The 26557-nt window shown below is 71.5% G+C and overlaps 2 protein-coding genes across 3 annotated transcripts in view; one reads left to right on the top strand and one right to left on the bottom strand.

Moving 5' to 3' along the window:
• ZFR2 (zinc finger RNA binding protein 2) overlaps positions 1–15735 on the bottom strand; it is a 34687-nt gene extending 18952 nt beyond the window's left edge. The window contains exon 1 of the mRNA XM_070058592.1: positions 15588–15735. The gene's annotated coding sequence lies outside the window, so the exon portion shown is untranslated. The remainder of the gene's footprint in view (positions 1–15587) is intronic.
• Positions 1277–25655, top strand: ATCAY (ATCAY kinesin light chain interacting caytaxin). 2 transcript variants are annotated; one of them, XM_070058609.1, is made up of 13 exons: positions 1277–1495; positions 3095–3211; positions 9281–9339; positions 10435–10656; positions 12429–12614; positions 13501–13603; positions 15533–15664; positions 16554–16640; positions 19166–19264; positions 19388–19423; positions 20672–20743; positions 22088–22120; positions 22881–25655. In XM_070058609.1, the coding sequence occupies exons 2-13, from the start codon at positions 3135–3137 to the stop codon at positions 22888–22890; spliced, it is 1116 nt and encodes a 371-aa protein (XP_069914710.1). In that variant the 5' UTR covers positions 1277–1495; positions 3095–3134; the 3' UTR covers positions 22891–25655. The 2 variants fall into 2 exon arrangements, with proteins under 2 accessions (XP_069914710.1, XP_069914709.1); XM_070058608.1 differs by having other exon boundaries at positions 1278–1588.
• The last annotated feature ends 902 nt before the right edge of the window (positions 25656–26557 follow it).

Raw genomic sequence — 26557 nt, 5'->3', positions numbered from 1 at the left:
GCAGGGCCCAAGCACCTGGGCCATCCTCCACTGCACTCCCGGGCCACAGCAGAGAGCTGGCCTGGAAGAGGGCAACCGGGACAGAATCCGGCACCCCGACCAGGACTAGAACCTGGTGTGCCGGTGCCACAAGGCAGAGGATTAGCCTAGTGAGCCACGGCGCCGGCCACTTAGTATTTCTTTAAACACAGAGTGACAGAGACGGAGAGTCAGAGAGGGATTTTCCATCCGCTGGTTCACTCCCCAATAGCTGTAATTGCCAGAAACTGGCCAGGCCAAAACCAGGAGCCAGGACTCCATCCAGGTCTCCCATGCGGGTGCAGGGGCCCAAGGGCTTGGGCCATCGTCCACTGCTCTCCCAGGCCACAGCAGAGAGCTGGGTCGGAAGTGGAGCAGCTGGGACTGGAACCGGCGCCCATGTGGGATGCCGGCATTGCAGGCTGGGGCTTCACCCGCGGCGCCGCAGCGCGGGCCCATCGGCAGGCAGCTTGCTCTCATAAGTAAGGACCTGGTCATTGGATCTGGGGCCCGCCCTAATCCAGGATCTCTCACTTAATTCCATCTGCGAAGGCCTTTTATCCAAAGACGGCTGACCGCACACGTCCCCACTGACTCGCAGCTGTGCCTCTGTCGGGGCCGGCGGGCACCATCTGGGCCCCCGCAGGGCCTCAAGGTGGACAACCGGCGCGGGTAGAGGGGCGGTCAGCACCCTTCCCCGTCTCATTCCATCCGGACACGTGTCATGGGGGAAGGGAGGCCCGCACCACGAGATGCCTCACCCCTACATCCCTCAGCCAGGGAGTGGCCAGGCCGGGGCAAGGCCACTCCCCGTCCAAGTGCAGGTGCCTGGCCCTGCCCCTCGCCTCCCGGACCCCAACTCCCCCGCGGGGCAGCGCCCAACTGCAGGGGGCGCCGCGCCCAGGGCAGCTCAGAGCCAGCGCGCCAGAGACCCTCCCGCCTCGCTGGCCCCAGCCCGGCTCCTTCCACGGCAAGGGGCCTCCAGGCGCACCCACGCACAAGGGGCTGGTGCGGCTGGGGTTTCCCAAAGGCAAGGAGCCCCACGCCCGCGCCCCCTGTCCCGATGGAGCCGGGCCATCGCGGCCGTCGGTTTCCCCAACGCGCCCTTGTTTTGTTTTTCAATCCGAGGTGCGCCATCGGGACCGCGTCTCTGCGGCTGCCCCCGGCGCGGCCCTCGCGGATGCTGCCCGCGCAGCCAATGGGGAGCCGCGGATGCGGGCAGGGGCCGCGCGCTCCGCTCGGGCCCGGCCCCGCCCACGGCCCGCCCCCTGCCCTGAACACCGAGCGGCTCCCGCAGCCGCTTGCGGGCAGCCCAGCCCCTGCCAGCCGCGAGCCGCGAGCCGCGAGCCGCGAGCCGGGAGGACAGACCGCGGAGGCTTCGGAGCCGCGGGGACCCGGCACGCAGCCGCCGCTGAGCCAGCGCCGCCTCCCCCTCCCGGACAAAGGCGCCCCCGCGCCCCGGGTGACCTTCCCGGAGGTAGGGTCCGCCCTTCAGAGCGGCTGTCCGCCTCGGTTGTTCGGCGGGCCCGCGCTTTGTATGCCAGGGCCAGGGGCCGCCGCCGCCCCGCAGGTGAGCGCCCCCTCCCCCGCGTTTAGCCAGGGGCTGCGTTCTCCGGCCCCAGTCCGCCCCCTGCGGCGAGAGCAGGGGTCTTCGCGAGCCCGGCTCGGCCGCTGGCACATCCTGCAGCCAGCCGGCCCTTGGCGAGGGCCACGGTTCCCCCACCCCCACCCCCGCCCCGGCACCATTTTCAGAGTCCGGGCCCGCACGCCGAGGAAATCCTGTGGCCAGCGGCGCGGGAGCGAGCTGACAAACGTGTCGCAAGGCAGCGCTCCGGGTGTCGGGAGGGACGAGGGCTCCGGAGGGGTGCGCGCCTCGGGGGGCCCGCCGCGCCCCGGGCCTGGGGGTGGGGATCGCGGCGCCTGCGTCTGGGCTGGGGGACCCCTGGGCGGGTGCGGGGCTTGGTCACACCCGGCTCAGGATCCGGCAGCGCGGACAGCAAAAACAGCCCAGGGCCTCCCGGGGAGCCCGGGCCTCTGCCCACCGCGGGCAGTCACCTGCGAGCGGGACGGGGGCCGACGCTGCCCGGAGCGGAAGCCAGGAGCGATTTTCCCCCTGGGCCGCTTCCAACCGGCCCTCCTCCATGAATGAGTGACGACATTCCGGGGAGGGGGCAGGCGGTGCTCCGTGCTTGCTCTCACCTGAAGCCGGGAGAGGCCCCACTCTGACTCCAGCCCCCTCTCCCCCCCAGCCCACCTGCCTCGGGCCTCAGGCCGCGCCCCCGCCTCTCCTGCCATCCCATTCATACCCCAGGCGGCCAGCCGCGGGGGCTGCAGGGACACACCCCATCTGTGGTGGCAGCCGGGGTGGGACGTCACAGCGCGGGTGCTGGGTGAAATGTGCCCAGGGCAGAGCCCAGAGCCGTTTGTGGTTGGGGGTGCCTGGAAGAGCCCCTCCCTGGAAGACAGGGTCTGTGGACCGGGGGGCCAGCGCATTGGCCAGCGCAGGGGGCACAGCTGCACCAGCCCCCCCCCCGTCCCGGGGGGGGGGAGTGGACAGACATTGTCGAGTGTGCTCCAGGCAGGGGGAGTGGGCCGCAGGGTCCTGGTTTCAAAGCGCAGGACAGGTGCGGGGGGCAGGTCCCGAGGACCCAGCAGGGAGAGGGAGGCTCTGGGAGGGGCACTTCTCTGCTCGCCCCCTGCCCTGCACCTGCCTGGTCAGTTCCTCAGGGTAAAACTGGTTCTGTGCGGCCGGCAGCGCGCTCATCCCCCCCCCCCCGTTTCCGCCCACCCTGCCTGCGTGAGCCCTGGCCTCAGCGGCTGTCAGGAGGCGGGCAGGTGGCTGGGAGTGGACAGCACGGCTGGAGTGGCCCAGGGCACCAGGGGAAGCTTAGGTGTATCCCCGGGTGGGGGGGGATGGGTCTGCCTGGGGCGTGGCCTTCACTGGAGGGGGGGGAGCCGGCCTCCAAGTTCAAGTCCACACTCAGCTCTGAGTGTCCCCCCCTGGGCTTTCACCTGGACCTGGGGCTGCCCCCTGCTGGATTCCCGCCTAATGAGACCCATTCCCCGGCCCTGCAAGGCCCAGCGCTGCTCGGAGCCGGCGCCGCCCCCGCGTTCCCATGGGGACCACGGAAGCCACCCTCCGCATGGAGAACATGGACGTGACGCAGGAGTGGCAGGACGAGGAGCTGCCCAGGTAGGCCCCCGCTCCCCGACTCCTGCCCGTGGACGGTTCCTGGGCCACGAGGGCGGCCAGCCTGGCTCCTGTGGGACCTTGGCCTCGTCCCCCGCAGCTCCCCTGGGGCCCACGGCTCTGTCCTGACCCCTGTCTGTGGCCTCGGGGTGTGCGCCGTATTTGCTAAATTCTGTGAGATGGGTTTCCCCGAGAACCCCGCCCTGCGCTGTGTAGGAACCACAAGGCTCCTCCAAAGCCACCTCACGGCCGTCACCGTATTCCTGGCCGCGTTCTGGGTTCCTGGTGCCCGGGTGAACCCAGGCGGCAGCCGGAAACACCAAGTCTCAGCTCTGCCCCGCCGCCCTGGGGAGCCCCACGCGGCCTCCTCACCCCCTTGCTGCCCGCGTCCCTGCGCGGCCTCCTCACCCCCTCGCTGCCCGCGTCCCCGCGCGGCCTCCTCACCCCCACCGCTGCCCGCGTCCCCGCGCGGCCTCCTCACCCCCTCGCTGCTGGGGGCCGAGCCCGGGTCAGGCTGGGGTCGTCTGCTGCAGCTGGATGCCGACCCCGCCACCTCACACGCCATGGGAGCCTGTTCTAGGCTGCGCCAGTGCACGCCTGCAGCGGGCTCGGGCCATGAGGCAAAGCGCTGCCGCTGGCCCAGTGCACGGCGCGGGCTCATGGCTGGTGGTGTGGGCTCGTGGCTGGTGGGAGCAGCTCGTGGCTGGTGGCGGGGGCTCGTGGCTGGTGGTGTGGGCTTGTGGCTGGTGGGGGGGCTCGTGGCGGGTGGTGGCAGCTTGTGGCTGGTGTGTGGGCTCATGGCTGGTGGTGGAGCTCGTGGCTGGTGGTGTGGGCTCATGGCTGGTGGTGTGGGCTCATGGCTGGTGTGTGGGCTCATGGCTGGTGGTGGGGCTCGTGGCTGGTGGTGTGGGCTCATGGCTGATGGTGGGGGCTCATGGCTGGTGGTGGGGGCTCATGGCTGGTGGTGTGGGCTCATGGCTGGTGGTGTGGGCTCATGGCTGGTGGCAGCTTGTGGCTGATGGTGTGGGCTCATGGCTGGTGGTGTGGGCTCATGGCTGGTGGTGTGGGCTCATGGCTGGTGGTGGAGCTCGTGGCTGGTGGTGGAGCTCGTGGCTGGTGGTGGGGCTCGTGGCTGGTGGTGGGGCTCGTGGCTGGTGGTGGGGCTCGTGGCTGGTGGTGGAGCTCGTGGCTGGTGGCAGGGGCTCGTGGCTGGTGGTGGAGCTCGTGGCTGGTGGTGGAGCTCGTGGCTGGTGGTGGGGCTCCTGGCTGGTGGCGGGGGCTCGTGGCTGGTGGTGTGGGCTCGTGGCTGGTGGTGTGGGCTCATGGCTGGTGGTGTGGGCTCATGGCTGGTGGTGGGGCTCATGGCTGGTGGCAGCTTGTGGCTGATGGTGTGGGCTCATGGCTGGTGGTGTGGGCTCATGGCTGGTGGTGTGGGCTCATGGCTGGTGGTGGAGCTCGTGGCTGGTGGTGGAGCTCGTGGCTGGTGGTGGGGCTCGTGGCTGGTGGTGGGGCTCGTGGCTGGTGGTGGGGCTCGTGGCTGGTGGTGGAGCTCGTGGCTGGTGGCAGGGGCTCGTGGCTGGTGGTGGAGCTCGTGGCTGGTGGTGGAGCTCGTGGCTGGTGGTGGGGCTCCTGGCTGGTGGCGGGGGCTCGTGGCTGGTGGTGTGGGCTCGTGGCTGGTGGTGTGGGCTCATGGCTGGTGGTGTGGGCTCATGGCTGGTGGCAGCTTGTGGCTGGTGGTGTGGGCTCGTGGCTGGTGGCCAGGGCAGGAGTGGATGAAGGGGGCAGGTGGGGCTGGGGCCAGCATTGCATAAACAGGAAGTCGCTGGGGTCCCACAGAGCCAGTTCACCTCTGCCTGTGATGGCGCCTCCCACGAGGGCCCACCTCCACTTTTAGGAGTTTACGTGCAGGGCGGAACAACTGAGACAGAGAGAGCCCTCCAACTGCTGGTTCACTCCCCAGTGCTCACAACGGCAGGGGTGGGGCCAGGCTGAAGCCAGGAGCCCCCTTGGGGGGCAGGATGGGGGGTGGGCACCCTCGGGGTCACAAATCACGTGGGAGGGACATTGTGTGCACTCGCTGTGGAGACCAGGGTCTGATTCCTGCGCGTGGACAGTGCACAAGTGCCCCCCATCCCTGCTGGCCCATGTCCAAGAGGGGGCTACAGAGAGAGAGAGGGAGAGAGAGAGATGGAGAGCTCCCATCCGCTGGTTCACTCCCCAAATGCCTGCAAGGCCGGAGCTGGGCCAGGCGGAAGCCGGGAGCCAGGAGCTGCATCCGGGTCTCCCACGCGGGTGCAGGAGCCCAGGCACTTGAGCCACTGCTGCGTCTCCCAGGGTGGGCGCGCAGGGCGCTGGGACTGACCCCAGGCACTCAAATCTGGGGTGCAGCGTCCGCACTCCGCCCAACCTCTGCGGCTCCCGGGGACTTAGACCCCGCGCAGGGCCACACCGAGTGCGCTCACGCCTTTACTAGGAGCGCGGCCCGCTGCCTCTTCCCGCCCCAGCCCCGGGTTCTGGCGACAGAGGGGACGCGCGCGTCTGCACCTGCCCGGAGAGCGGGGGTGGGGCCCTCTCCCCCGGCCCCCAGCGCCCGGAGACAGGGGCGGCTCTGTGAGCGCTGGCCACCAGCGACAGGGCTTCCCCCGCGGGCGCCCGGCTTCCCCGTCTTGGAGAGCCGGAGACCAGCTGCTGCGCACAAAGGCGCCTCTGTCAGGGCCGGACAGGCCCGGGTCTGTGCCTCGCTGTCCGGATCCGCCCCCGGGGCCGAGCTGGGGAGGGACTCACGGCGCACTCTTCCGCCCAGACCTGCTCCGCCCGCAGGCATTCACGCTGCGGGCCCCAGGCACGGCCTGGGGGACCCCCACCCCCACCCCCACCCCCCGCGCCGCTCCCCGTGCTTCCCGGGGCTCAGGGCTCTGCACCTGCGCGACCAGCCGCCAGGGGGCGGCAGACAGCAGTGACCACGGGGAGGGCGGAGGATCAAAACCGAGTGGACGCCCAAAGGCAATGGAAGCACCTGTCCACGCGACCCCCACGCGGGACTTCCCGCGCAGTAGCAGGAGCCGCACGAGCCAACAGAGGGGGCAGACAGGGCGCGGGGAGCACTACGCAGCGCCAGGGCCTCAGCTCGGCAGGACGCCTGCTGCACCTGTTAGCACATTTCAGCTCAACTCTCGCTTCAGAGCAGCTTGTACATTTTATTTAATTTTTTTTTGACAGGCAGAGTGGACAGTGAGAGAGAGAGAGAGAGAAAGGTCTTCTTCCGTTGGTTCACCCCCAACATGGCCATCACCGCCGGCGCACGGCGCCGATCCGAAGGCAGGAGCCAGGTGCTTTTCCTGGTCTCCCATGGGGTGCAGGGCCCAAGCACTTGGGCCATCCTCCACTGCACTCCCGGGCCACAGCAGAGAGCTGGCCTGGAAAAGGAGCAGCCGGGACTGGAACCTGCGCCCTATGGGATGCGGGCGCTGCAGTGCCGGCCCCCCAGATATCTCCTAAGGAAACAAGAGGGGATGAAATAAACATTCCCCGCCCCCGCCTTCCGGCCGCGGGAGTCTGCTGACTCGGCAGAGCCCTGCAGCTGGGATGTAAAAGGCCCAGCGCAGAACCCGGCGCCAGGGACGGCCCGGCTGGGAGCTGGCAGGGGCGCGCGGGGCAGCCCGGCCCTCGGTTTCTCCCCGCAGCCTTCCCTCCGGGTCTCTGGGTCCCCGTGAACGGAACAACGCTGTCTCCCAGTCCAGGCCTCGCCGGGGTTGAGAGGATCTCAACCGGCGTTGGCCGGTCCATCTGAGAGGCCGTGGCCCCACCCACGGGCGTCTCGAGCGCTGGGCCACCACCTGTGCCCCCACTCGGATCTGCTTGGGCTGCTCCCCCCGGGACCCCGCGGGACACTTCCTGGTCCCCTCTCGCGGCCGTGGGAGAACGGGTCAGGGCTGCAGACGGCCCCTCGACTGGCCAGACGGGCGCTGGTCTTCAGGGGGAAGACACGGGAGCGGGGAGCCCGAACCCCAGTCTCAGAGGTGGAAGACGTGCGCGGCCCCTGCACCTTCTCCCACCCGCGGCCACCACCCCATCCCCCGTGTTTATCTGGCGGCTGGGCCGCGGACCCCACGGCTGACGGTGACGCAGCTCTGACACACTTGTCCCTGCACGTGAGGGACAAGGCCCCAGGGACAGCGGGCGCTCAGCCTAGCGGTGAAGCCCCTGCTTCCTTCCTCCTCCTGAAGGTTTGTGTGTTTATTTAAAGGCACAGCTACGCAGAGAGAGGGCGAGAGAGAGGTCTCCCATCCGCTGGTCCACTCCCCAAATGGCGGCAGTGGCCAGAGCTGGGCCAGGCCACAGCCAGGAGCCGGGAGCTGCGTCCGGGTCTCCCACGTGGGTGCAGGCCCAGCACCTGGGCCGTCCTCCACTGCCTTCCCAGGTGCATTAGCAGGGGCTGGACAGAAATGGAGCAGCCGGGACGGGAACTGGTGGTGTGACAGGTGGCAGCTCCACCTGCTGTGCCGCCGTGCTGGCCCTAACAGCGGAGAGGACATCTGCATTCCAGGTCCCAGTCCTGGGTCCCCTGACTCAGCCCCCGGCCGACACCCACCCTGGGTCCCCCGACTCAGCCCCCGGCCGACGCCCACCCTGGGTCCCCTGACTCAGCCCCCGGCTGTCGCCCACCCTGGGTCCCCCGACTCAGCCCCTGGCCGACGCCCACCCTGGATCCCCCCGACTCAGCCCCCAGCTGACGCCCACCCTGGGTCCCCCCGACTCAGCCCCCAGCTGACGCCCACCCTGGGTCCCCCCGACTCAGCCGCCAGCTGATGCCCACCCTGGGTCCCCCCGACTCAGCCCCTGGCCAGCACCCACCCTGGGTCCCCCTGACTCAGCCCCCGGCCGGCGCCCACCCTGAGTCCCCCCCTGACTCAGCCCCTGGCCGACACCCACCCTGGGTCCCCCCGACTCAGTCCCCGGCCGGCACCCACCCTGGGTCCCCCCGACTCAGCCCCCAGCCGACACCCACCCTGGGTCCCCCTGACTCAGCCCCCGGCCGGCGCCCACCCTGAGTCCCCCCCTGACTCAGCCCCTGGCCGACACCCACCCTGGGTCCCCCCGACTCAGCCCCCGGCCGACACCCACCCTGGGTCCCCCCGACTCAGCCCCTGGCCGGCGCCCACCCTGAGTCCCCCCCCGACTCAGCCCCTGGCCGGCACCCACCCTGGGTCCCCCCGACTCAGCCCCTGGCCGGCACCCACCCTGGGTCCCCCCGACTCAGCCCCTGGCCGGCACCCACCCTGGGTCCCCCCGACTCAGCCCCCGGCCGACACCCACCCTGGGTCACACTGACTCAGCCCCCGGCCGGCGCCCACCCTGGGTCCCCCCGACTCAGCCCCCGGCCGGCACCCACCCTGGGTCCCCCGACTCAGCTCCCAGCTGATGCCCACCCTGGGTCACACTGACTCAGCCCCCGGCCGGCGCCCACCCTGAGTCCCCCCCTGACTCAGCCCCTGGCCGGCACCCACCCTGGGTCCCCCTGACTCAGCCCCCGGCCGGCGCCCACCCTGAGTCCCCCCCTGACTCAGCCCCTGGCTGACGCCCACCCTGGGTCCCCCGACTCAGCTCCCAGCTGATGCCCACCCTGGGTGCCCCCGACTCAGCCCCCGGCCGGCGCCCACCCTGGGTCCCTGCCACCCGCGGGGGAGCCCACGCCGAGCTCTGAGCTTCGGCTCCCTCAGCCTTCCCAGGCACCGGGGGTGGCCCAGTGGACCGGAGCTCTGCCTCTCACGCTGAGCATGAGCTAGAGAGCACAGCACTCCAGGACCAAGGCTGCAGGCCCAGCGCAGAGGACTCCACTCGGATTCCCCAGGCCTGAGCAGCGCCGCAGCCCCCAGGGTTGTGCGCGTCCGCGACTCCCAGCCCGCGCGCGGGCTCGCCGTGCTCTGCCCCAAGCAGAGAGGCGCTCGGGCCCAGCGCTAAGTGCGCTCTGTTCTTGTTTGTCTGAACCCCTCGGCCGGACCCCGCCTGGCCACGCCACCCTCCTCTGGCTGGACGTTCCGGCGGCACTGCCCGGCCCGGCCGACGCCGCAGGCCGCTCCGGGAAGACACGGGGACGGAGTCGCTGGGCAGCGCGGCGGCGGACGCGGCCTGTAAGTTTCCGCGCGCGCCAGGCGTGTCTCTGCCGGGGCTGGGCCCGCAGACCCCAGAGGCCCTGCCGGGAACGGGAACGGGACGGGAACGGGGAACGGGGCTGCCGGACTCCGGGGCCTGCGGGGGAAGGGCCGCGGGGGCGTGGCTGCGCGTGCCGAGCCACTCAGCCTGTCTGGGCCCCCGCCCGTTCCTCAGCTGCCAATCACAGCAAGTGAGCTTGTAAGGGTCAAAGAGGTGACGCGGGGCTGGCACTCAGCCCACAGGCCACGCCCCCATCCCCACAGGCCACACCCCATTCCACAGGCCACACCTCCGGCTCACAGACCATGCCCCCGCCCCACAGGCCACACCTCGCCTCACAGACCACGCCCTCGCCCCACAGGCCACTCCCCCAGGCCACAGGCCATACGGCAGCCTACAGGTCAGGGCCCCCACACCCCTGGCCCACAGGCCGCTCCTCCAGCCTGTAGGCCACACCCCAGCCTGCAGGCTGCTCCCCCCAGCCCCCAGCCCCACCCCCTGTCCCCGGGCGGGGACCAGCCCTCAGTGTCCCGGTCACTGCTGGGCCCTCCCTGGGCGCCGGCCAGGAGAGGAGGGACCCCGGCGTCACACACAGCTCCCAAGCCCAGCCCGCGTCCCGCTGAGCCGTCTCGGCCAGGCAAGGTCTGGGACGCAGGCTGTGCCCCACCGGGCAGGTGACCTCCCTGCCGGGCCACTCCCGAGTCCGCAGTGCCGCGCACGCGCACGCACAGTGACGTGACCATCCTACATTTTTCTACGTATTTATCTGAACGGGAGACGGAGACACCCCCCCCGCCCCCCGGGTCACTCCCCAGACACCGCGACGGCCAGGGCCGGGCCAGGCTGGAGCCGGGAGCCAGGAGCGCCATCCGGGGCTCCCGGGCAGGTGCAGGGCCCAGGGTGCGCACGCGCGGGGCCGGTGGGCGGTGGGCGGCAGAGCCGGGACGGGCGGCACCTTCGCCGCTGCAGCCAGCGCCCACCCCCTGCCCGGCCCGGCCCTGCCGCTCCGCCTCCTCCGCCCGGCGGGCAGCGCGGGCAGCGCGGGGCCACGGGTCCTGTCGGCCTCTCCCCAGCCCCGCCCGGCGCACTGAACTTCAACGGAGCCCACCGGAAGCGCAAGACGCTGGTGGCCCCGGAGATCAACATCTCGCTGGACCAAAGCGAGGGCTCCCTGCTGTCCGACGACTTCCTGGACACGCCCGACGACCTGGACATTAACGTGGACGACATCGAGACCCCCGACGAGACCGACTCGCTCGAGTTCCTGGGCAACGGCAACGAGCTGGAGTGGGAAGGTACGGGGGGGGGCGGGGGGGGAGAACCGGAGTCGGCCAGGGCGCGGGGGGGGGGCCGGGGGCGTACCGGTATGGGCCAGGGCGGGCGCGGGGTGGGGTCATGGGGGCGTCCCGGTGTCGGCCAGGGCGCGGGGAGGGGGCCCGGGGGCGTCCCGGTGTCGGGCAGGGCGCGGGGTGGGGGGGCCGGGGGCGTCCTGGTCTCAGCCACGGGCGCAGGGTGGGGAGGCCACGGGCCGGGGTGGCAGGGGCACGGGGTGGTGGGGGCCGGGGGGCCACGGAGCGGCGCGGGGTTCACGAGCACCTGCCGCCAACACGCGGGTCTTCCCTGAGATCCTCGAAGGGGACCGGGGCACGCGGCCTGCCCGGCGTTGCGAGCGCTTGCTCTGGGCGCTGGGGACACGGCCCCGCCCACGGGCGTGGGCAGCCATGACACCGAGGGCAGGGCGGAGTGTGGGTGCAGCTGGCAGCGAGCGGGGGGCAGGGACACTGCTCCAATCCTAGGGAGCCCAGGACGACCTGGCCCCTGTCCACACTGCCCCGGGGGCGGAAGCTCGGGCCAGGGTAACCGAGCGGGGTCCCTGGAAAGAGTGCCCGGGCAGGCCTGGGGGGTGGCGAGGGTGGAGGGGCCGGGCAGGGGCCGGGGGAGAGGGAGAGGGAGGCAGGCGCGGGTCTCACAGCCCCAGTGGCCACAGCCAGGGCTCTGGCGGGAGGCGCGGAGCAGGGTCGGCCAGGTATGATGTCAACACGTGTGGGGAGGTCTCCCGGTCTCGGTCAGGGAGGAGCGGGAGAGTGGGGGCGGGTGGGGCCCAGGGAGGAGTGAGTGGGCAGGTGGGGCGGGGCCCAGGGAGGAGCGGGAGGATGAGGGCGGGGGCAGGAGGGACTTGGCTCCAGGATTTCGGAGAGCGGTAAACACATCCGCTCTGGCGATGGCACTCTTCCTAGGTTTTCATTTGCTTTTCTGATTTATTTGAAACGCAAAGTCAGAGAGAGAGAGCGAGCGAGCGCGCTCCCATCCGCTGGGTCACTCCCCACATGGCCACCACGGCCGGCGCTGGGCCAGGCTGGAGCCAGGAGCAGGAGCTCCATCCGGGTCTCCCACGCGGGCACTTGAGCCCTCACCGCTGCCCCCAGAGTGCGCATGCGCAGGGAGCTGGCCCCGAACCCAGTCTGACCCGGGATGCCCCTGTCTCAATCCCCGCACCAAACTCGGGTCCCGAGGTCCCCGCTGGACGCGGCCCCGGCAGAGCGAGGACGGCCCCGGCGCTCAGCGGCAGAGCGGAGCCCGAGAGCCCGAGAGGGGAGCGCCGTGTGCGGGACCCAGGGCAGGCCCAGAGGGCGCCCGCTCCCCCCATCAGATGCTGGGTCCCTCCCCAGCTCTGCTCCCGACTCCGCCCGCAGGGGTGCCAGGGTGCTCCCGGACAGCTCGGGGACCCGGACGGCGCTCCCGCCCCCGCACGGCAGGCCCGGGGGACCCGCACGGCGCTCCCGCCCCCGCACGGCAGGCCCGGGGAGGGACCGGAAGGGAGCCGCGTCTGACTTCCATGGCACAGCGTGGACCCCAGTTCCCCCTGCTGTCAGCAACGTGGCTCTGCCGAGGGGTGGGGGACGCGGAGCAGCCCACCGTGACCCCGGCCCGCCGGCTGTTGGCGCCCGTTGAAGGGGAAGAGGCCCAGGGCCCGGTGAGCCAGGTCCTGGCAGGGCACAGGCGGCCAGGGCGGGAACGAGGGCGGCCGCGAGAGGCCGGCGCGCCCAGCCCAGGGTGCTGCTTCCAGACGACACCCCGGTGGCCACCGCCAAGAACATGCCTGGGGACAGCGCGGACCTGTTTGGGGACGGCGCGGCGGAGGACAGCGGCGCAGCCAACGGGCGCCTGTGGCGCACGGTCATCATCGGGGAGCAGGAGCACCGCATCGACCTGCACATGATCCGGCCGTACATGAAGGTGGTCACGCACGGAGGTGAGGCCCCCCCCCGGGGACCGGCGGTCACCCCGGAGGTCAGACCCCCCCCCGGGGACCGGCGGTCACCCCGGAGGTCAGACCCCCCCCACCCGGCACCCGTGGTCACCCCGGAGGTCAGACCCCACCCGGCACCCGTGGTCACCCACGGAGGTCGGACCCCTCCCCCCGGCACCCGTGGTCACCCCGGAAGTGAGGCCCGGGTACCGGCGGTCACCCCGGAGGTCAGACCCCCCCCCCGGCACCCGTGGTCACCCCGGAGGTCAGACCCCCCCCCGGGTACCGGCGGTCATCCCCGGAAGTGAGGCCCCGGGTACCGATGCTCCCCATGGAGGTCGGACCCCCCACCCCGCACCCGTGGTCACCCCGGAGGTCAGACCCCCCCCCCGCACCCGTGGTCACCCTGGAAGTGAGGCCTCCGGGTACCCGTGGTCACCTCGGAGGTCGGAGCCCTCCCTCCGTAGCCGTGGTCACCCCGGAAGTGAGGCCCCTCCCCCGGGTACCGGTGCTCACCCACGGAGGTCGGACCCCCCCCCGCACCCGTGGTCACCCCGGAAGTGAGGCCTCCGGGTACCCGTGGTCACCCCGGAGGTCAGACCCCCCCGCACCCGTGGTCACCCCGGAAGTGAGGCCTCCGGGTACCCGTGGTCACCTCGGAGGTCGGAGCCCTCCCTCCGTAGCCGTGGTCACCCCGGAAGTGAGGCCCCTCCCCGGGTACCGGTGCTCACCCATGGAGGTCAGACCCCCCCCCCCGCACCCGTGGTCACCCCGGAGGTCGGACGGACCCCCTGCCGGGCCCGGCAGCCCCTCGGTGCCCCGCCGCGGGCGGAGGGTGGAGCCTGCGTGGCTCGGCTCGGCGACGGCCGCCCCCCGCCGCTCTCCGCAGGCTACTACGGCGAGGGCCTCAACGCCATCATCGTGTTCGCCGCCTGCTTCCTCCCCGACAGCAGCTGCGCGGACTACCACTACGTCATGGAGAACCTCTTCCTGTGAGCGGGGGCGGGGCCGGGCGGGGAAGGAGGGGCCGGCATGCGGGGCGGGGCCAGGAAGGCGGGGCCGGTATTGGTGGGGCGGGGCCAGGCGGGGAAGGAGGAGCCTACATGTGGGGCGGGGCCAGCGGGTGGGGCGGGGCCTGCATAGGTGGGGCGGGGCCAGGCGGGGAAGGAGGGGCCGACATGTGGGGCGGGGCCAGGGAGGCGGGGCCGGGCGCGAGGAAGGAGGAGCCGGCATGCGGGGCGGGGCCAGAGGGACAGGTGGGGCGGGGCCGGGCGCGAGGACACGCTCACCCAGACTCTCCCCTGCTGGCCCCACTCCCGCGGCTGGGCCTTCCCCCTGGACCCCCGGGGCCGCCGCCCCCACACACGTCCATCACCCACACCATCATCACCTTCATCACCGCCGACACTACCGTGAACACCCACGCTGCCACCCTGATCCCCAGCCCACCCCCAAGACCTGCCCGGCGGGGGCCGAGGGGCTGGAACACGGCCCCCTCCCCAGAGCCCGCGCCCCTCCCCAGAGTCCCCGCCCCCTCTCCAGAGCCCCGGATCCTCTCCTCGGAGCCCCCCACCCCCCCTCAGGACCCCCGCCCCTCCCCAGAGCCCCCTCCTCAGGACCCCGCCCCCTCAGGACCCCTGCCCCTCCCCAGAGCCCACGCCCCCTCCCCAGAGCCCCCGCCCCCTCTCCAGAGCCCCGGATCCTCTCCTCGGAGCCCCCCACCCCCCCTCAGGACCCCCGCCCCTCCTCAGAAACCCCGCCCCTCCCCAGAGCCCGCGCCCCCTCAGGACCCCCGCCCCTCCCCAGAGCCCCCGCCCCCTCCCCAGAGTCCCCGGCCCCCCCTCCGAGCCCCGCGCCCCCTCCTCAGGACCCCCGCCCCTCCCCAGGACCCCCGCCCCTCCCCAGAGCCCCCGCCCCCTCAGGACCCCCGCCCCCCCTCAGGAGCCCCGCACCTCCCCAGGACCCCCGCCCCTCCCCAGAGCCGCGCCCCCTCCTCAGGACCCCCGCCCCTCCCCAGAGCCGCGCCCCCTCCTCAGGACCCCCGCCCCTCCCCAGAGCCGCGCCCCCTCCTCAGGACCCCCGCCCCTCCCCAGAGCCGCGCCCCCTCCTCAGGACCCCCGCCCCTCCCCAGAGCCGCGCCCCCCCTCAAGACCCCCGCCCCCTCAGGACCCCCGCCCCTCCTCAGAGCCCCCCGCCCCTCCCCAGAGCCGCACCCCCTCCTCAGAGATCCCCGCCCCTCCCCAGAGTCCCCGGCCCCCCCTCCGAGCCCCACGCCCCCTCAGGACCCCCGTCCCCCCTCAGGACCCCCGCCCCTCCCCAGAGCCGCGCCCCCCCTCAGAGCCCGCCCCCCCTCCGAGCCCCGCGCCCCCTCCTCAGGACCCCCGCCCCCCGCCAGAGCCGCGCCCCCCCTCCGAGCCCCGCGCCCCCTCCTCAGGACCCCCGCCCCTCCCCAGAGCCCCCGCCCCTCCCCAGAGCCCGCGCCCCCTCAGGACCCCCGCCCCTCCGAGCCCCGCGCCCCCTCCCCAGGGCCCCCGCCCCCTCAGGACCCCCGCCCCTCCCCAGAGCCGCGCCCCTCCCCAGGACCCCCGCCCCCCCCCAGAGCCGCGCCCCTCCCCAGGACCCCCGCCCCTCCCCAGAGCCGCGCCCCTCCCCAGGACCCCCGCCCCTCCCCAGAGCCGCGCTCCCCCTCAGGACCCCCGCCCCTCCCCAGAGCCCCCGCCCCTCCCCAGAGCCCCCGCCCCCTCAGGACCCCCGCCCCTCCTCAGGACCCCCGCCCCTCCCCAGGACCCCCGCCCCAGGACCCCCGCCCCTCCCCAGGACCCCCGCCCCTCCCCAGAGCCGCGCTCGCCCGAGCGGGACCCGGATCCCGAGGCCCGGGGGAGCCGGCGCGGCCGCCCTGACCCGCCCCGCCGCCCGCGCAGCTACGTCATCAGCAGCCTGGAGCTCCTGGTGGCCGAGGACTACATGATCGTGTACCTGAACGGCGCCACGCCGCGCCGCAGGATGCCGGGCCTCGGCTGGCTCAAGAAGTGCTACCAGATGATCGACAGGAGGTGAGGGCGGCCGCCGGCCCTCAGCAGCCCTTGGCTGGCGGACGCGTCCCCGGCGCCGCCTTCCGCCGCCCACATCCGCCGGAAGTGTGCCCTGGCCCACACGTTCCCCGCGGCGTCCGCGGCCCGGGATCGTTGGTTCCGGGGCCTGCCGAACCGACGCGGCGGCCCCACCCAGCCCCTCCTCCGCTGCGCCCCCGGGCTGGGCGCCCCCACCCCCGTCTACCTCCAGAACCTGCCCTTCCCGGCCTGAAGCCCTGTCTGCCGGGGAACTCCCCCTGCCCGGCACCCCGCCCCGCCGCCTGTCTCCGGGGCTCCGCGGGGTTTGGGGTCCCGCAGCCGGGTCCCTCCTCTGGGCGAGCCGGCCTCCCGGTCCCGCCACGTTGGGGCAGGCGCCGCGTCCCCTTCCTTGTTCAGGCCGGGTAGTTTGCGCCGCTGTTTGTCCACTCGGCTGCCGGTGGGCAGGGGCGGCTGCCGTCCCTGGGCCGGACACAGAGCAGCTTCACAGTCCAGCTCGTTCCGGCCACCCTAGATGGCGGCGGGGGCCGGGGCCGCGGGGGCCTCAGGGTCACTGGGGCCGCCCAGACCTGGGCCCCCGCTGAACCGCTGCTCCCCTACCCAGCTCGCGTGGGGGTGTTGGCCACTCGAAGGGGTGTGTCCTTGTCCCCCTGAAGACCCTCAGGCCCGGCTGGGGGCGGGGAGGTCAGGGCGGTGACCTGGGCTCTGCCCCCCCCCCTCTCCCAGGAGCCAGGTGACCTGGGCTCTGCCCCCCCCCCGGGAGCCAGGTGACCTGGGCTCTGCCCCCCCACTCTCCCGGGAGCCAGATGACCTGGGCTCTGCCCCCCGCCCCCCACCCTCCCGGGAGCCCCCTGGCGTCCTCGCTCCCCCACAGGTTACGGAAGAACCTGAAGTCGCTGATCATTGTGCACCCGTCCTGGTTCATCCGCACGGTGCTGGCCGTCTCCCGCCCCTTCATCAGGTGAGCCTGGGTGCCCGCGCGTCCCAGCTCTGCACGGAGACCCCGTTCTCGCCTGCTGCCGCCTTTTAAAATTCCCTGTGAAAGGCAGAGACGCGGACGGACAGAGGTCCTCCATCCCCTGGTTCCAACCTCCCCCAAATGCCCACCGCGGCCAGGGCTGGGCCAGGCGGGAGCCAGGAGCTCCATCCGGGTCTCCCACGCGGGGGCAGGGGCCCAGGGACTTGGGCCATCGTCCACTGCTCTCCCAGGCCACAGCAGAGCCGGACCGGAAGTGGAGCAGCCGGGACTCGAACCGGCGCCCATGTGGGATGCGGGCGCTGCAGGCGGGGCTTTAAGCCCCTGCGCCACAGCGCTGGCCCGGGGCTGATTCTCACCTCTTAGTGTGGCCCCCGCCCAGCCCGGCTGTTGCAGACATCTGGGAGCGCACAGCGGATAGGAGCTAGTGGGGGGCAGGAGCCAGGCGCCCCCCCCCAGGCCACACCAGATGGGGCGCGCGGTGCCGGCCAGCCCGGGAGCACCCGCGCCGCGCCGGGCGCCAGCTGGACGCTCCTACTGGCCCTCGGATGACCGGAACATTGGGAGTGAGCGGGCGGGGGCGGGGGCGGGGGCGGGGGCGGACGTGGAGTGGGGGGGCGGCCACGCCCCCAGCGCCGGGCGGACTTCCTCCTGGGCCGAGTCCACAGAGCTGTGGGAGCAGCCGGGGCCCCCAACACAGGGGAGAACCTCCCAGTTCCCCGCCGACCGCAGCGGGGCGCCCTGATTGATCCTCGGGGCCCCCGACCAGGCGGCGGGGACCGGCTGGCCGCCGTCTCCCCGGCCCAGGCCAAGCGCACGGAGCGCCCGGAGCCCGGGATGACCCAGGGCCCGGCTGCTGGTTTTCCAAAGATTCGTTTATTTCTCTGAAAGGCAGAGACAGACGGACAGACAGACAGACCCTTCGTGGTCGCCAAAAAATGTTACCGGAGAAATTGCAGGGTTCTTGTCTTCGCGCAAGAAAGAATTCGGGCATGAGACAGAGAGTAGTGGAAAGCAGAAGTAGCAAGGTTTATTAGGGCAGGGACATCCGCAGGAACGGACGGCGCCTCTCCAGACAGGACCTGAGAGAGGGTGCCCGGTCTACATTTGGGGGGAGGGTTTTCAGGAGATGGGTCTCTGTCTTCACTCGTCTCCTCCTGAAGCAAAGGAGTTTATGGCTATAAATATTAAGCTCCTATCTGAGTTTTCCCCTGAAGGTACCAGACAGGTCGCCGGCGCCATCCTGGGTTCAGAGGGAGGGTGAGCAGGGCCCCTGGAGAATGGGGGTCCGAGCAGGGTGTTTGAGATGCAGATACTGGGCTGCACCTGGGAGACTGTGGGAGATTTGTCAGGCAGGAGGGGCGGGGACCCCAGCTGGCAGGGTATCGGTAGGAGGGGGCAGGGCAGGGTGCGGAGGCTGGGCTGCCCCTGGAGCACTATCGTGATGACTTTGAGATGTAGATGCGGATGCTGGACCCAGTGGCGGCCTTTGTCACACACACACACACACACACACACACACGTAAGCTAAATCCTGCCACTCTCTCTCCTTCCGCCTCTGCCCCCCACCTGCCAATAGGTAAATAAATAATAAATAAATCGCACAAAATAACGGAGGGGGCGGGCACGGTGGTGCAGCGGGTTGAGCCGCCACCTGGAGCGCCCACATCCCAATCGAGTGGCCGCTTTGAGTCCCGGGTCCAGCTCCCCGCCGGTGCGCCTGGGCCCCCGCCTCCCCCGTGGGGGACCCGGATGGGGCTCCGGGTCCCGGGCTGCGACCTGGCCCAGCCCTGGTCCTCACGGGCCTCTGGGGGAGTGACCGGTGGGTGGAGAAAGGGCCTCTGTCTGCCCCCCCCCCCCGTTCCTGTTCTGCATTTTAATAACAATAATAGACGCTAATAATAATAACAACAACAAACTTCAGCCCGAGTGCATAGCCACACAGCCCTGGCCAGGTCTCTGGAGGCACCGGACAGCTGGGAGGGGGGGGCGACAGCAAGGCTGCCCTGGGGCGTGAGTGAGTCAGCAGCCCTGGCCCACAGGAGCACGGCTGCTGCTGCCCCGGGCGGTGACCAGGCGCCCATGACCGCTGCTGCTGCCCCGGGCGGTGACCGGGTGCCCATGACCGCTGCTGCCCTGGGCGGTGACCGGCGCTCATGACCCCTGCTGCCTCGGGCGGTGACCGGCGCCCATGACCGCTGCTGCCTGGGCGGTGACACTGGCGCCCATGACCGCTGCTGCTGACCCGGGCGGTGACCGGGTGCCCGTGACCGCTGCTGCCCCAAGGGCGGTGACCGGCGCCCGTGGCTGGAAGCAGCACTACACGGGGGGTGGGCGGGGAGCCGGGCGTCCTGTGACTGCCCAGCTGTCGCCTTCATCCACGCGACTCGGCAGGGCGCGCGAGGGTCAGGTCGGGGCTGGAGGCGGGCAGTGGGCGGGGCGGGTGGTCTGGACGCGGGGGCCTCCTGCGTCCCCCGCGTCCCCCGCTGACCGCGCGCGTCCTCCCGCAGCGTCAAGTTCATCAACAAGATCCAGTACGTGCACAGCCTGGAAGACCTGGAGCGGCTCATTCCCTTGCAGCACGTGCAGATCCCGGACTGCGTGCTCCAGTGCGTGACCCCAACCGCTGCGCCCGGACCCCGCGGGGAGGGCGCCGGGGCTCGGCGGGGTCAGCTGCCGCCCGTGCCCGCCCGGGGACGGCGCGGTGAGTGACGGCTTCGGCTTTCTTCCAGGTACGAGGAGGAGCGGCTGAGGGCGCGGAGAGAGAGGTGGGTGCTGAGCGGGGGCTGCGGGCGCTGGGGCCAGGCTGGCCGTGGTCTGGGCGGCCCCGCAGACGGGACCGAGGTCCACCCGCCCCGCGGCGTCAGGGCCTGGCCCAAGCCCGACTCCCAGCTCCCCGGTTTCGTGGCCCGGGGACGTCCAGGCGCAGCCCGTCCCCGGCGCCGTCGAAGCCACGTGCGAATCCGTGTTGGGCTCCCACGTGGCAAAGACTCCCTGCGCATGCGGGCTCCCTGCGCGGCCCTGGCTGCCATGCACCTGCCACCGATGGCTGCCGGGATTTCAGGGTTAGCCCAGGCCTACCCAGCCCTTACCCGGTCTCCTGGACACACTCCCATCCCTTCCAGGGAGCTGGGCAGCCGGAGGGTTCCCACCGGGGTCTCAGGGACACAGGACCCCCGGGCTCAGAGAGGGCGAAGCACCCGCCCAGGGTCACACAGCAAAGAGGGTGGACGCTAAGCCCCGGGCCCATCAGGGAACGTCCCGCCCACGTCCGCTCTTCCTGCCCATCATGGGCTCTGTTTTCCTTGAATCTTACCTCTGGGGGTTGCTATGGTCCAAGGCCGGTGCAAACGTGGGGAGGGGCGTGGGGGGGTGGGTGTGTGCGCGCGTGCGCGCAGCTCAGGAGCGTTAACCACATCCCCAGCGCTGTGCGGCCCTCGCCGCCGTTGTTCCAAAACCTTCTCCCCTCCCGGGCTGAAGCCCTGTCCCCCGGCGGCTCCGCGGCCTCCAGAGAGCCCCTGGGCGCGAGTCCCGCAGGGTGGCCCGGTGGCCGCCGTGCCCGGATCCCTCCGCGTGGCGCCGGGCGTCAGCATGGCTCCCCTGTTCGGGCCGCGGGGTACCCCGCCGCAAGGTGGCCCGGCGGAGGTGTGCGCTCGCCTGCCCCGGCCCCTGGGGGCCGCGGCCCTGCTGTGGGGGCGGCGCCCCGCGTCTCTGCGGCCCTGCGCTTCCGGCTCCCGGATCCTCCAGTGTCCACTACAGCCAGGACCAGGCCAGGCCGAAGCCGTATTTCCCCTCCCACCCCGGAGGCTCAGCAGCGCGGCCCCAGTGGCTGCAGGAGGCCGCTTGGGGCCCAGAGACACCTGCTTGGCTAAGGCCCCGCCCACCTCCCCGCCCCTCCACCCCACCCTGCGGGCCCCACGCCTTGGTGGGGAGGGCAAACCGCCTACAGCTGTCCCCAGGCGGGAGCGGCCCCCGGCCGGGCCCTCTGCCCCTCAGCGCCCGCTCTCCGTCCGCAGCGCCAGGCCCCAGCCTGAGTGTGTCCTGCCCAGATCCGAAGAGAAGCCGGAGGCAGAGCTGGCGGAGGACAGGTGAGCGAGGGCGCAGGTGACCCGTGGGGGGCGGGTGACAGCAGCAGTGACCGCGGGGTGGTGGGCGAGGCCCCCGCGTGGGGGAGGCACCCCCGGGACGCCCCCATCTCTGTCTGAGCGCCTGGTTCCGGTCCAGGTCTCTGCTCCCGCGCACCTGGGGGCAGCATTGATGGCCCCCGGTGTCTGGGCCCTGCACCCACGTGGGAGCCCTGGATGGGGCTCCGGGCTCCGGGCTCCGGGCTCCGGGCTCCAGGCTCCGGGCTTCAGCCTGGCCCAGCTCTGGCTGTTGCGTGCATTTGGGGAGTGACCCAGCGGATGGACGACCTCTGTCTCCCCCTCCCTCTACAACTGTAAAGATTTATTTATTTATTCGAAAGGCCGAGTTACAGAGAGGCAGAGTTGGGGGTCCTTCCATCCAGGGGTTCACTCCCCAAATGGCTTCAATGGCCGGAGCTGGGCCAATCAGAAGCCAGGAGCTTCCTCCGGGTCTCCCACGCGGGTGCAGGGCCCCAGCACCTGGGCCATCGTCCACTGCTCTCCCAGGCCACAGCAGGGCTGGGTGGGGAGAGGAGCAGCCGGGACTGGAGAGGCCCTCCTATCAGGCGGGGGCATCGCAGGCAGAGGCTTAGCCTGCTGTGCACACCACCAGCCCCAAAACTTGGCCTTGAGACTTGAGCTGGTGCCCATTCTGGTGTCCCACGCAGTGGCTTTACCCACTTACATCACTGCGCCAGCCCCTCGAAGCTCATTTTTAAATATCGTATTATTTAAAATTACTATTAATTATTGAAGAAGCAGAGAAATAGTTATTTAAATAGAGATCTAGGATTTTAAAAAATTATTTATTTATCTCTTTATTCTGTAAAGCAGAACGAGAGAAAGAAAAAGAGGCCTCCTATCCATTTATTTTTATCTATTTCTTTCCTTTTGCTGGAAAGGAACACACAGATCTTCCAGGCTGCGGCTCACTCCCCACATGCCCACAACGCTCAGGGCTGGGCCAGGCCAAAGCCAGGAACCCAGAACTCCAAGCAGGTCTCCCACACCCACAGGCGTGGCGGGCACCCGGGCTGTGACCGCCGCCTCCCAGGGCGTGCCTTAGCAGGAGGCTGGACTCAGCAGTGGGTCTGTCAGGACTCGAACCCAGGGCACTCCCGCGGGGGATGCGGGCAGCTTCGCCCCAGCCGCGGCGGTGCAGGGCCTCAGCTCTGTCCCGGCAGGTGCACGCGGCCACAGGAGCCACCCCGCCCCTCGCACAGCTCCCAGCCTGGAGCAGCCGGGAGAGGGGGGACGCCAGGGCGCCCGTCCAGGCAGTGATGCCCAGCTCCCTCCCCTCTCCCACAGGTCCGCTGCGGCCACGGACGACCAGGAAACCAGGTGGGTGTGCCACGGGGCGGTCTTGGGGACGAGGGACAGCGCAGCCGGCGGGGCAGGGAGGCACAGGCACGCCGGCAGCCTCTGTGAACAGCTCCGTTCTCGAGGCTGTAACCGCAGCCCACAGACCCGCTGACTTAAAAACCAGAGAGATTTACCGGGCTGGGAGGTGGCGAGGGCACAGGGCGCCTCTGGGGACGGGCTGGGCTGCGGCGTGGGTCACAGCGGAGCCAGCCCCAGGACCTGCCCCGGGCTCCGTGGTCTGTGAGAGGGACCAGGCAGCTCCGCCAGGCTGCGGGACGCTCAGGTCGTGGTGGGTGGCCCCGGGACCACGTGGTCCGACTTCCCCGAGTGACGGTCAGTGACCATGCTGCGATCTTTAACACGGGTGGGTGGGTGTGTGGGTGGATGCGTGGGTGGGTGGGTGGATGGGTGCATGAGTGGGTGGGTGTGTGGGTGCGTGGATGGGTGGTTGGATGGGTGCATGAGTGGGTGGGTGTGTGGGTGCGTGGATGGGTGGATGTGTGGGTGCGTGGGTGGGTGGGTCAAAGCTCTCTCCAGTGTGACAAGGACACGACTCCCCAGGGCCTGCTCTGCTATGAGTGGGACCCCTGCAGCGCCACACCTAGACGGCGAGTGGCAGGTGGCACCCTGGCCGCGGCGAGCTCGTGGGAGCCCACTGGGGTCTCTCGGGACTCCGCCCCTTCCGCGGGGCCTCTCCGCCTCTCGGCGGGCTGAGCACGCGGCCGGTTCCCCCTCCCAGCCTGTCCTGAGGTGGCGAACGTCTGGGGAAGAACGCGAGAGTCCAGAAGCCGAGAAACCTCCGTCCGACCCCAGCCCGGCTGTCCCCCCGCCTCGCCTCGCCTCGCCTCGCCCCGAGTCCCGGTCTCCCCGCGCCGGCCCCGCGCCGGCCCCGCAGCCCGCGTCCTCTGCTCTTGGAAGCTCCTGACCGAAGCAGTATCCGCGCCTTCCGGAAAACCAGCCCGGCTCTCGGCTCCACCCTCCACCGCCCGCAGCTCCGCCCCCGCAGAGCGCGCGCCTCCTCCCGCCCACCCAGCAGAGCGCGCGCCACCTCCCGCCCACCCAGAGGAGCGCGCGCCTCCTCCCGCCCACCCAGCGGAGCACCCACCTCCTCCCGCCCACCCAGCGGAGCGCGCGCCTCCTCCCGCCCACCCAGCGGAGCGCGCGCCTCCTCCCGCCCACCCAGCAGAGCGCGCGCCTCCTCCCGCCCACCCAGAGGAGCGCGCGCCACCTCCCGCTGACCCGGCAGAGCGCGCGCCACCTCCTCCCCACCCAGCAGAGCGCGCGCCACCTCCCGCCCACCCAGCGGAGCGCGCGCCACCTCCCGCCCACCCAGAGGAGCGCGCGCCTTCTCCCGCCCACCCAGAGGAGTGCGCGCCTCCTCCCGCCCACCCAGAGGAGCGCGCGCCACCTCCCGCTGACCCGGCAGAGCGCGCGCCACCTCCTCCCCACCCAGCAGAGCGCGCGCCACCTCCCGCCCACCCAGCGGAGCGCGCGCCACCTCCCGCCCACCCAGAGGAGCGCGCGCCTCCTCCCGCCCACCCAGAGGAGTGCGCGCCTCCTCCCGCCCACCCAGAGGAGCGCGCGCCACCTCCTGCTGACCCGGCAGAGCGCGCGCCACCTCCTCCCCACCCAGCAGAGCGCGCGCCACCTCCCGCCCACCCAGAGGAGCGCGCGCCACCTCCCGCCCACCCAGAGGAGCGCGCGCCTCCTCCCGCCCACCCAGAGGAGCGCGCGCCTCCTCCTCCCCACCCAGCGAGCCCTTGCTGGCCGGCGCGCGGCTCAGGCTCCTGACCCTCTCTCGCCTGGCCCCGTCCCGAGGGGGAGCCGCAGACGCCAGCCAGCGCCGTGGCTCGGTCTGGATTTGTTACTGTGCCTTTTCCTTCCAGACGCCAACCCCGGGGCGCCCTCACCCCCTCCCCGCCTGCAGCCCACAGCCCGGGTGGGCGCTCAGCCCCTGCGACCCCCAACTCCCCTGGCGGCTGTAGAACCACGCCCTCCCCTCAGTCTAGAACATTCTTAAGCCCCTTGACCTTGGATGCCTCCCCAGGGGGAATTCCCGGCCAGCACCTCCTTCCGCCTCCTATGAGCTGGGCCCATGGCCCCGGCCAGCTCCTGATGAGAGCTGGTCATCTGGAGACAGGAGGACACGGGGCAGTGGACACTCTTGGCACTCGGGAAAATTGGTGATCGCCGTGGCCACCTGTGTCCCAGGCCCGGCCCACGAGGCCAGTCTCCCGTGGGAGAAAGACAGACGTTCCCCACGTGGTCTGAGCCCTGTTGAAGCTGTGAGCTGGCGGACCTGGAGCCCTGGGGGAGCAGCCGGTCGGTGCCCGCCGGCAGTGCCCAGCCCCGGTCCCACCAAGCTGAACCGGCATGTTTTCTGGGCCCTCCTTCCGCCTCTGACGCTAGTTCTTAGCAGAGCCCGGAGAGGGTGGGCCAGTAGCCCTAGGTGCCTGCGATGGTGGGGGGAAGGCTTGCAGAGGGAGCCGGGGTGCCCAGCGCCGAGTCAGGCTAGCGGGCCGGCGCCAAATGCCAGCAGCCACAGCCGGAGCCCTGCAGTGCCCACCATGGGGGTGGGGCCAGGCTGGGCCGAGGACACTTCTGCCTTCCACGTCGTCCAGGAGAGGCTGGGACACGTAGGGGCCTGATGGGTTGTTGGGTGGGGGGGTCTTCAATTTGTGTTTGCTGAGGATGAGGGCAGGGGTCGTGTCCAGGGCTGGATGTGTCCGCTGGGGCCTGAGGCAGCAGGAGGTGGCCACAAGACTCCCAGGGCTGTCCCCGAGGCCCCGTCCCCTGGGAGCGCCCTGCCCCCACTCTGCTCCCTAAGTGGACGTGCCCGGAGCTGCAGCTGTGGTGGCCCGGCCCGTCTGGGGTCCCCACGCAGCCCGGAAGACTCCGAGGGGCTGTCCCACCCCCACCTCCAGCGGAGGAGTGTCCACCCAAGCCAGCCCGTGGGACAGAAGCGGCCACGTGTGCCCCCCAACTGTGACAGCGGCCATCGGGTCTCCCTGGCGCGTGGGGAACCAGCAGGCAGGCCATCCAGTGCCTACGCCGACACCGCGGCGACCCAAAGTCTCCTCGTCGCCCACAAGAGCTGCCACGGGCACCCCCGTGTGACGCCCCTTCCAGGTCACCAGCAGCCACGGGGAAGATGGAGGCCCCGGGGCCAGCCGCTGCCACAGAGGGGAGAAGCCCGCGCAGGTCAGCCCACGCAGGGCCGGCCGCCATGTGCGCTGCCCAAGGCCTGGGTTCCTGACCAGTCTGGGCCCAAATGCAACGGACCCGGAGCCCGGTCACTGTCCGGCGGGGCTGCAGCCTCCGGCTGTCAACAGGGACTCGTTCCCCAACACCCCCTCCCCCGCCGCCGCGGGGACTCCTGGCCCCCACGCCCCTCCGCCCGACGACAAGGACGAAGACGGGGCCGAGTTCTGCGGAGCTGGGTCCTGGGGAGACCTGCGCCCGTGAGCTGGGGAGGGGTTGACATGGACACAGTAAAGCACGCGCCGGTACCGTCTTCCTCCGCGTGGTCTTGTCCCAGGGCCGGGGGCTCGGGCGTGGCGTGGACGCAGAGCCGTGTCCATTCACTCATCCAAAGGAATAAATTGAGGGGTGGGCGCTTGGCATGGGAGGCGCCTGCGTCGCGGGCTGAATCGCCGCTCCACTCCCGACTCCGGCTCCCTGCGCAGAGCCTGGGGGCCGGCGGACGGCATCGGGGGCTGGGGAGGCCGGGCTGCGCACCTGCAGGATGGGAGGGGTGCTGCCGCCACCCCCACCTGGTCCACCCCACCCCTGGGGGCCAAACGCTTCAGCCTGCACCAACCCGAACAGTAGCAGCTGAGCCCCGCCCCCCAGCGGGAGTCCCGTGTTACCCAGGAGACAGGCCCAGCGAGGTGACGCCCCCGCCCCCAGCACACAGACAGGGAGTGAGACCCCCGCAGCCTGCCCCTGAGCCACCCCTCCCACAGCCGGGGACCCTCAGCCCTCGGCCATCTGCCTGGATGCAGACTGCCAGGCGGGGGGGGGGGGGGGGGCAACGGGACTGCCCACCCCTCCCCCACGACTCTGGGACACCAAGGCGGGAGTCGCCCGTTTCTGCCCACGTCATTGCCCGTGGGTGGCCGGGATGCACCCTCTGTGCCGCCCCCTCCTCCCCTCCTCCGTGAGGTCAGCAAGGCCAGGTGGACTCGCGGGGCTGGGAGGGGTGGGGGCCCCACCAAGGGCCTGGTGACCCTGGACGTGGCTTCAACACCTCCCTCTCCCTCCCTCATCCGCTCATTCGTGGGTCCTCTCACTGATGGGTGGTGCGGTGGGGGTCCAGCCCCTCACCCTGCGCCAGGCCTAAGGGGGGGGGGGGGCTCAGCCTAAAACTCTCCGTCCCAGAAGCAGTGACCCCGCCCCGATGGCCCATGCACGCGT

The sequence above is a fragment of the Oryctolagus cuniculus genome, chromosome 16 (assembly GCF_964237555.1).
Source record: "Oryctolagus cuniculus chromosome 16, mOryCun1.1, whole genome shotgun sequence".
In the NCBI taxonomy this organism is placed as follows: domain Eukaryota; kingdom Metazoa; phylum Chordata; class Mammalia; order Lagomorpha; family Leporidae; genus Oryctolagus; species Oryctolagus cuniculus.
Note: the sequence above shows the minus strand (reverse complement) of the source record. Positions and strands in the feature narration are given on the sequence as shown.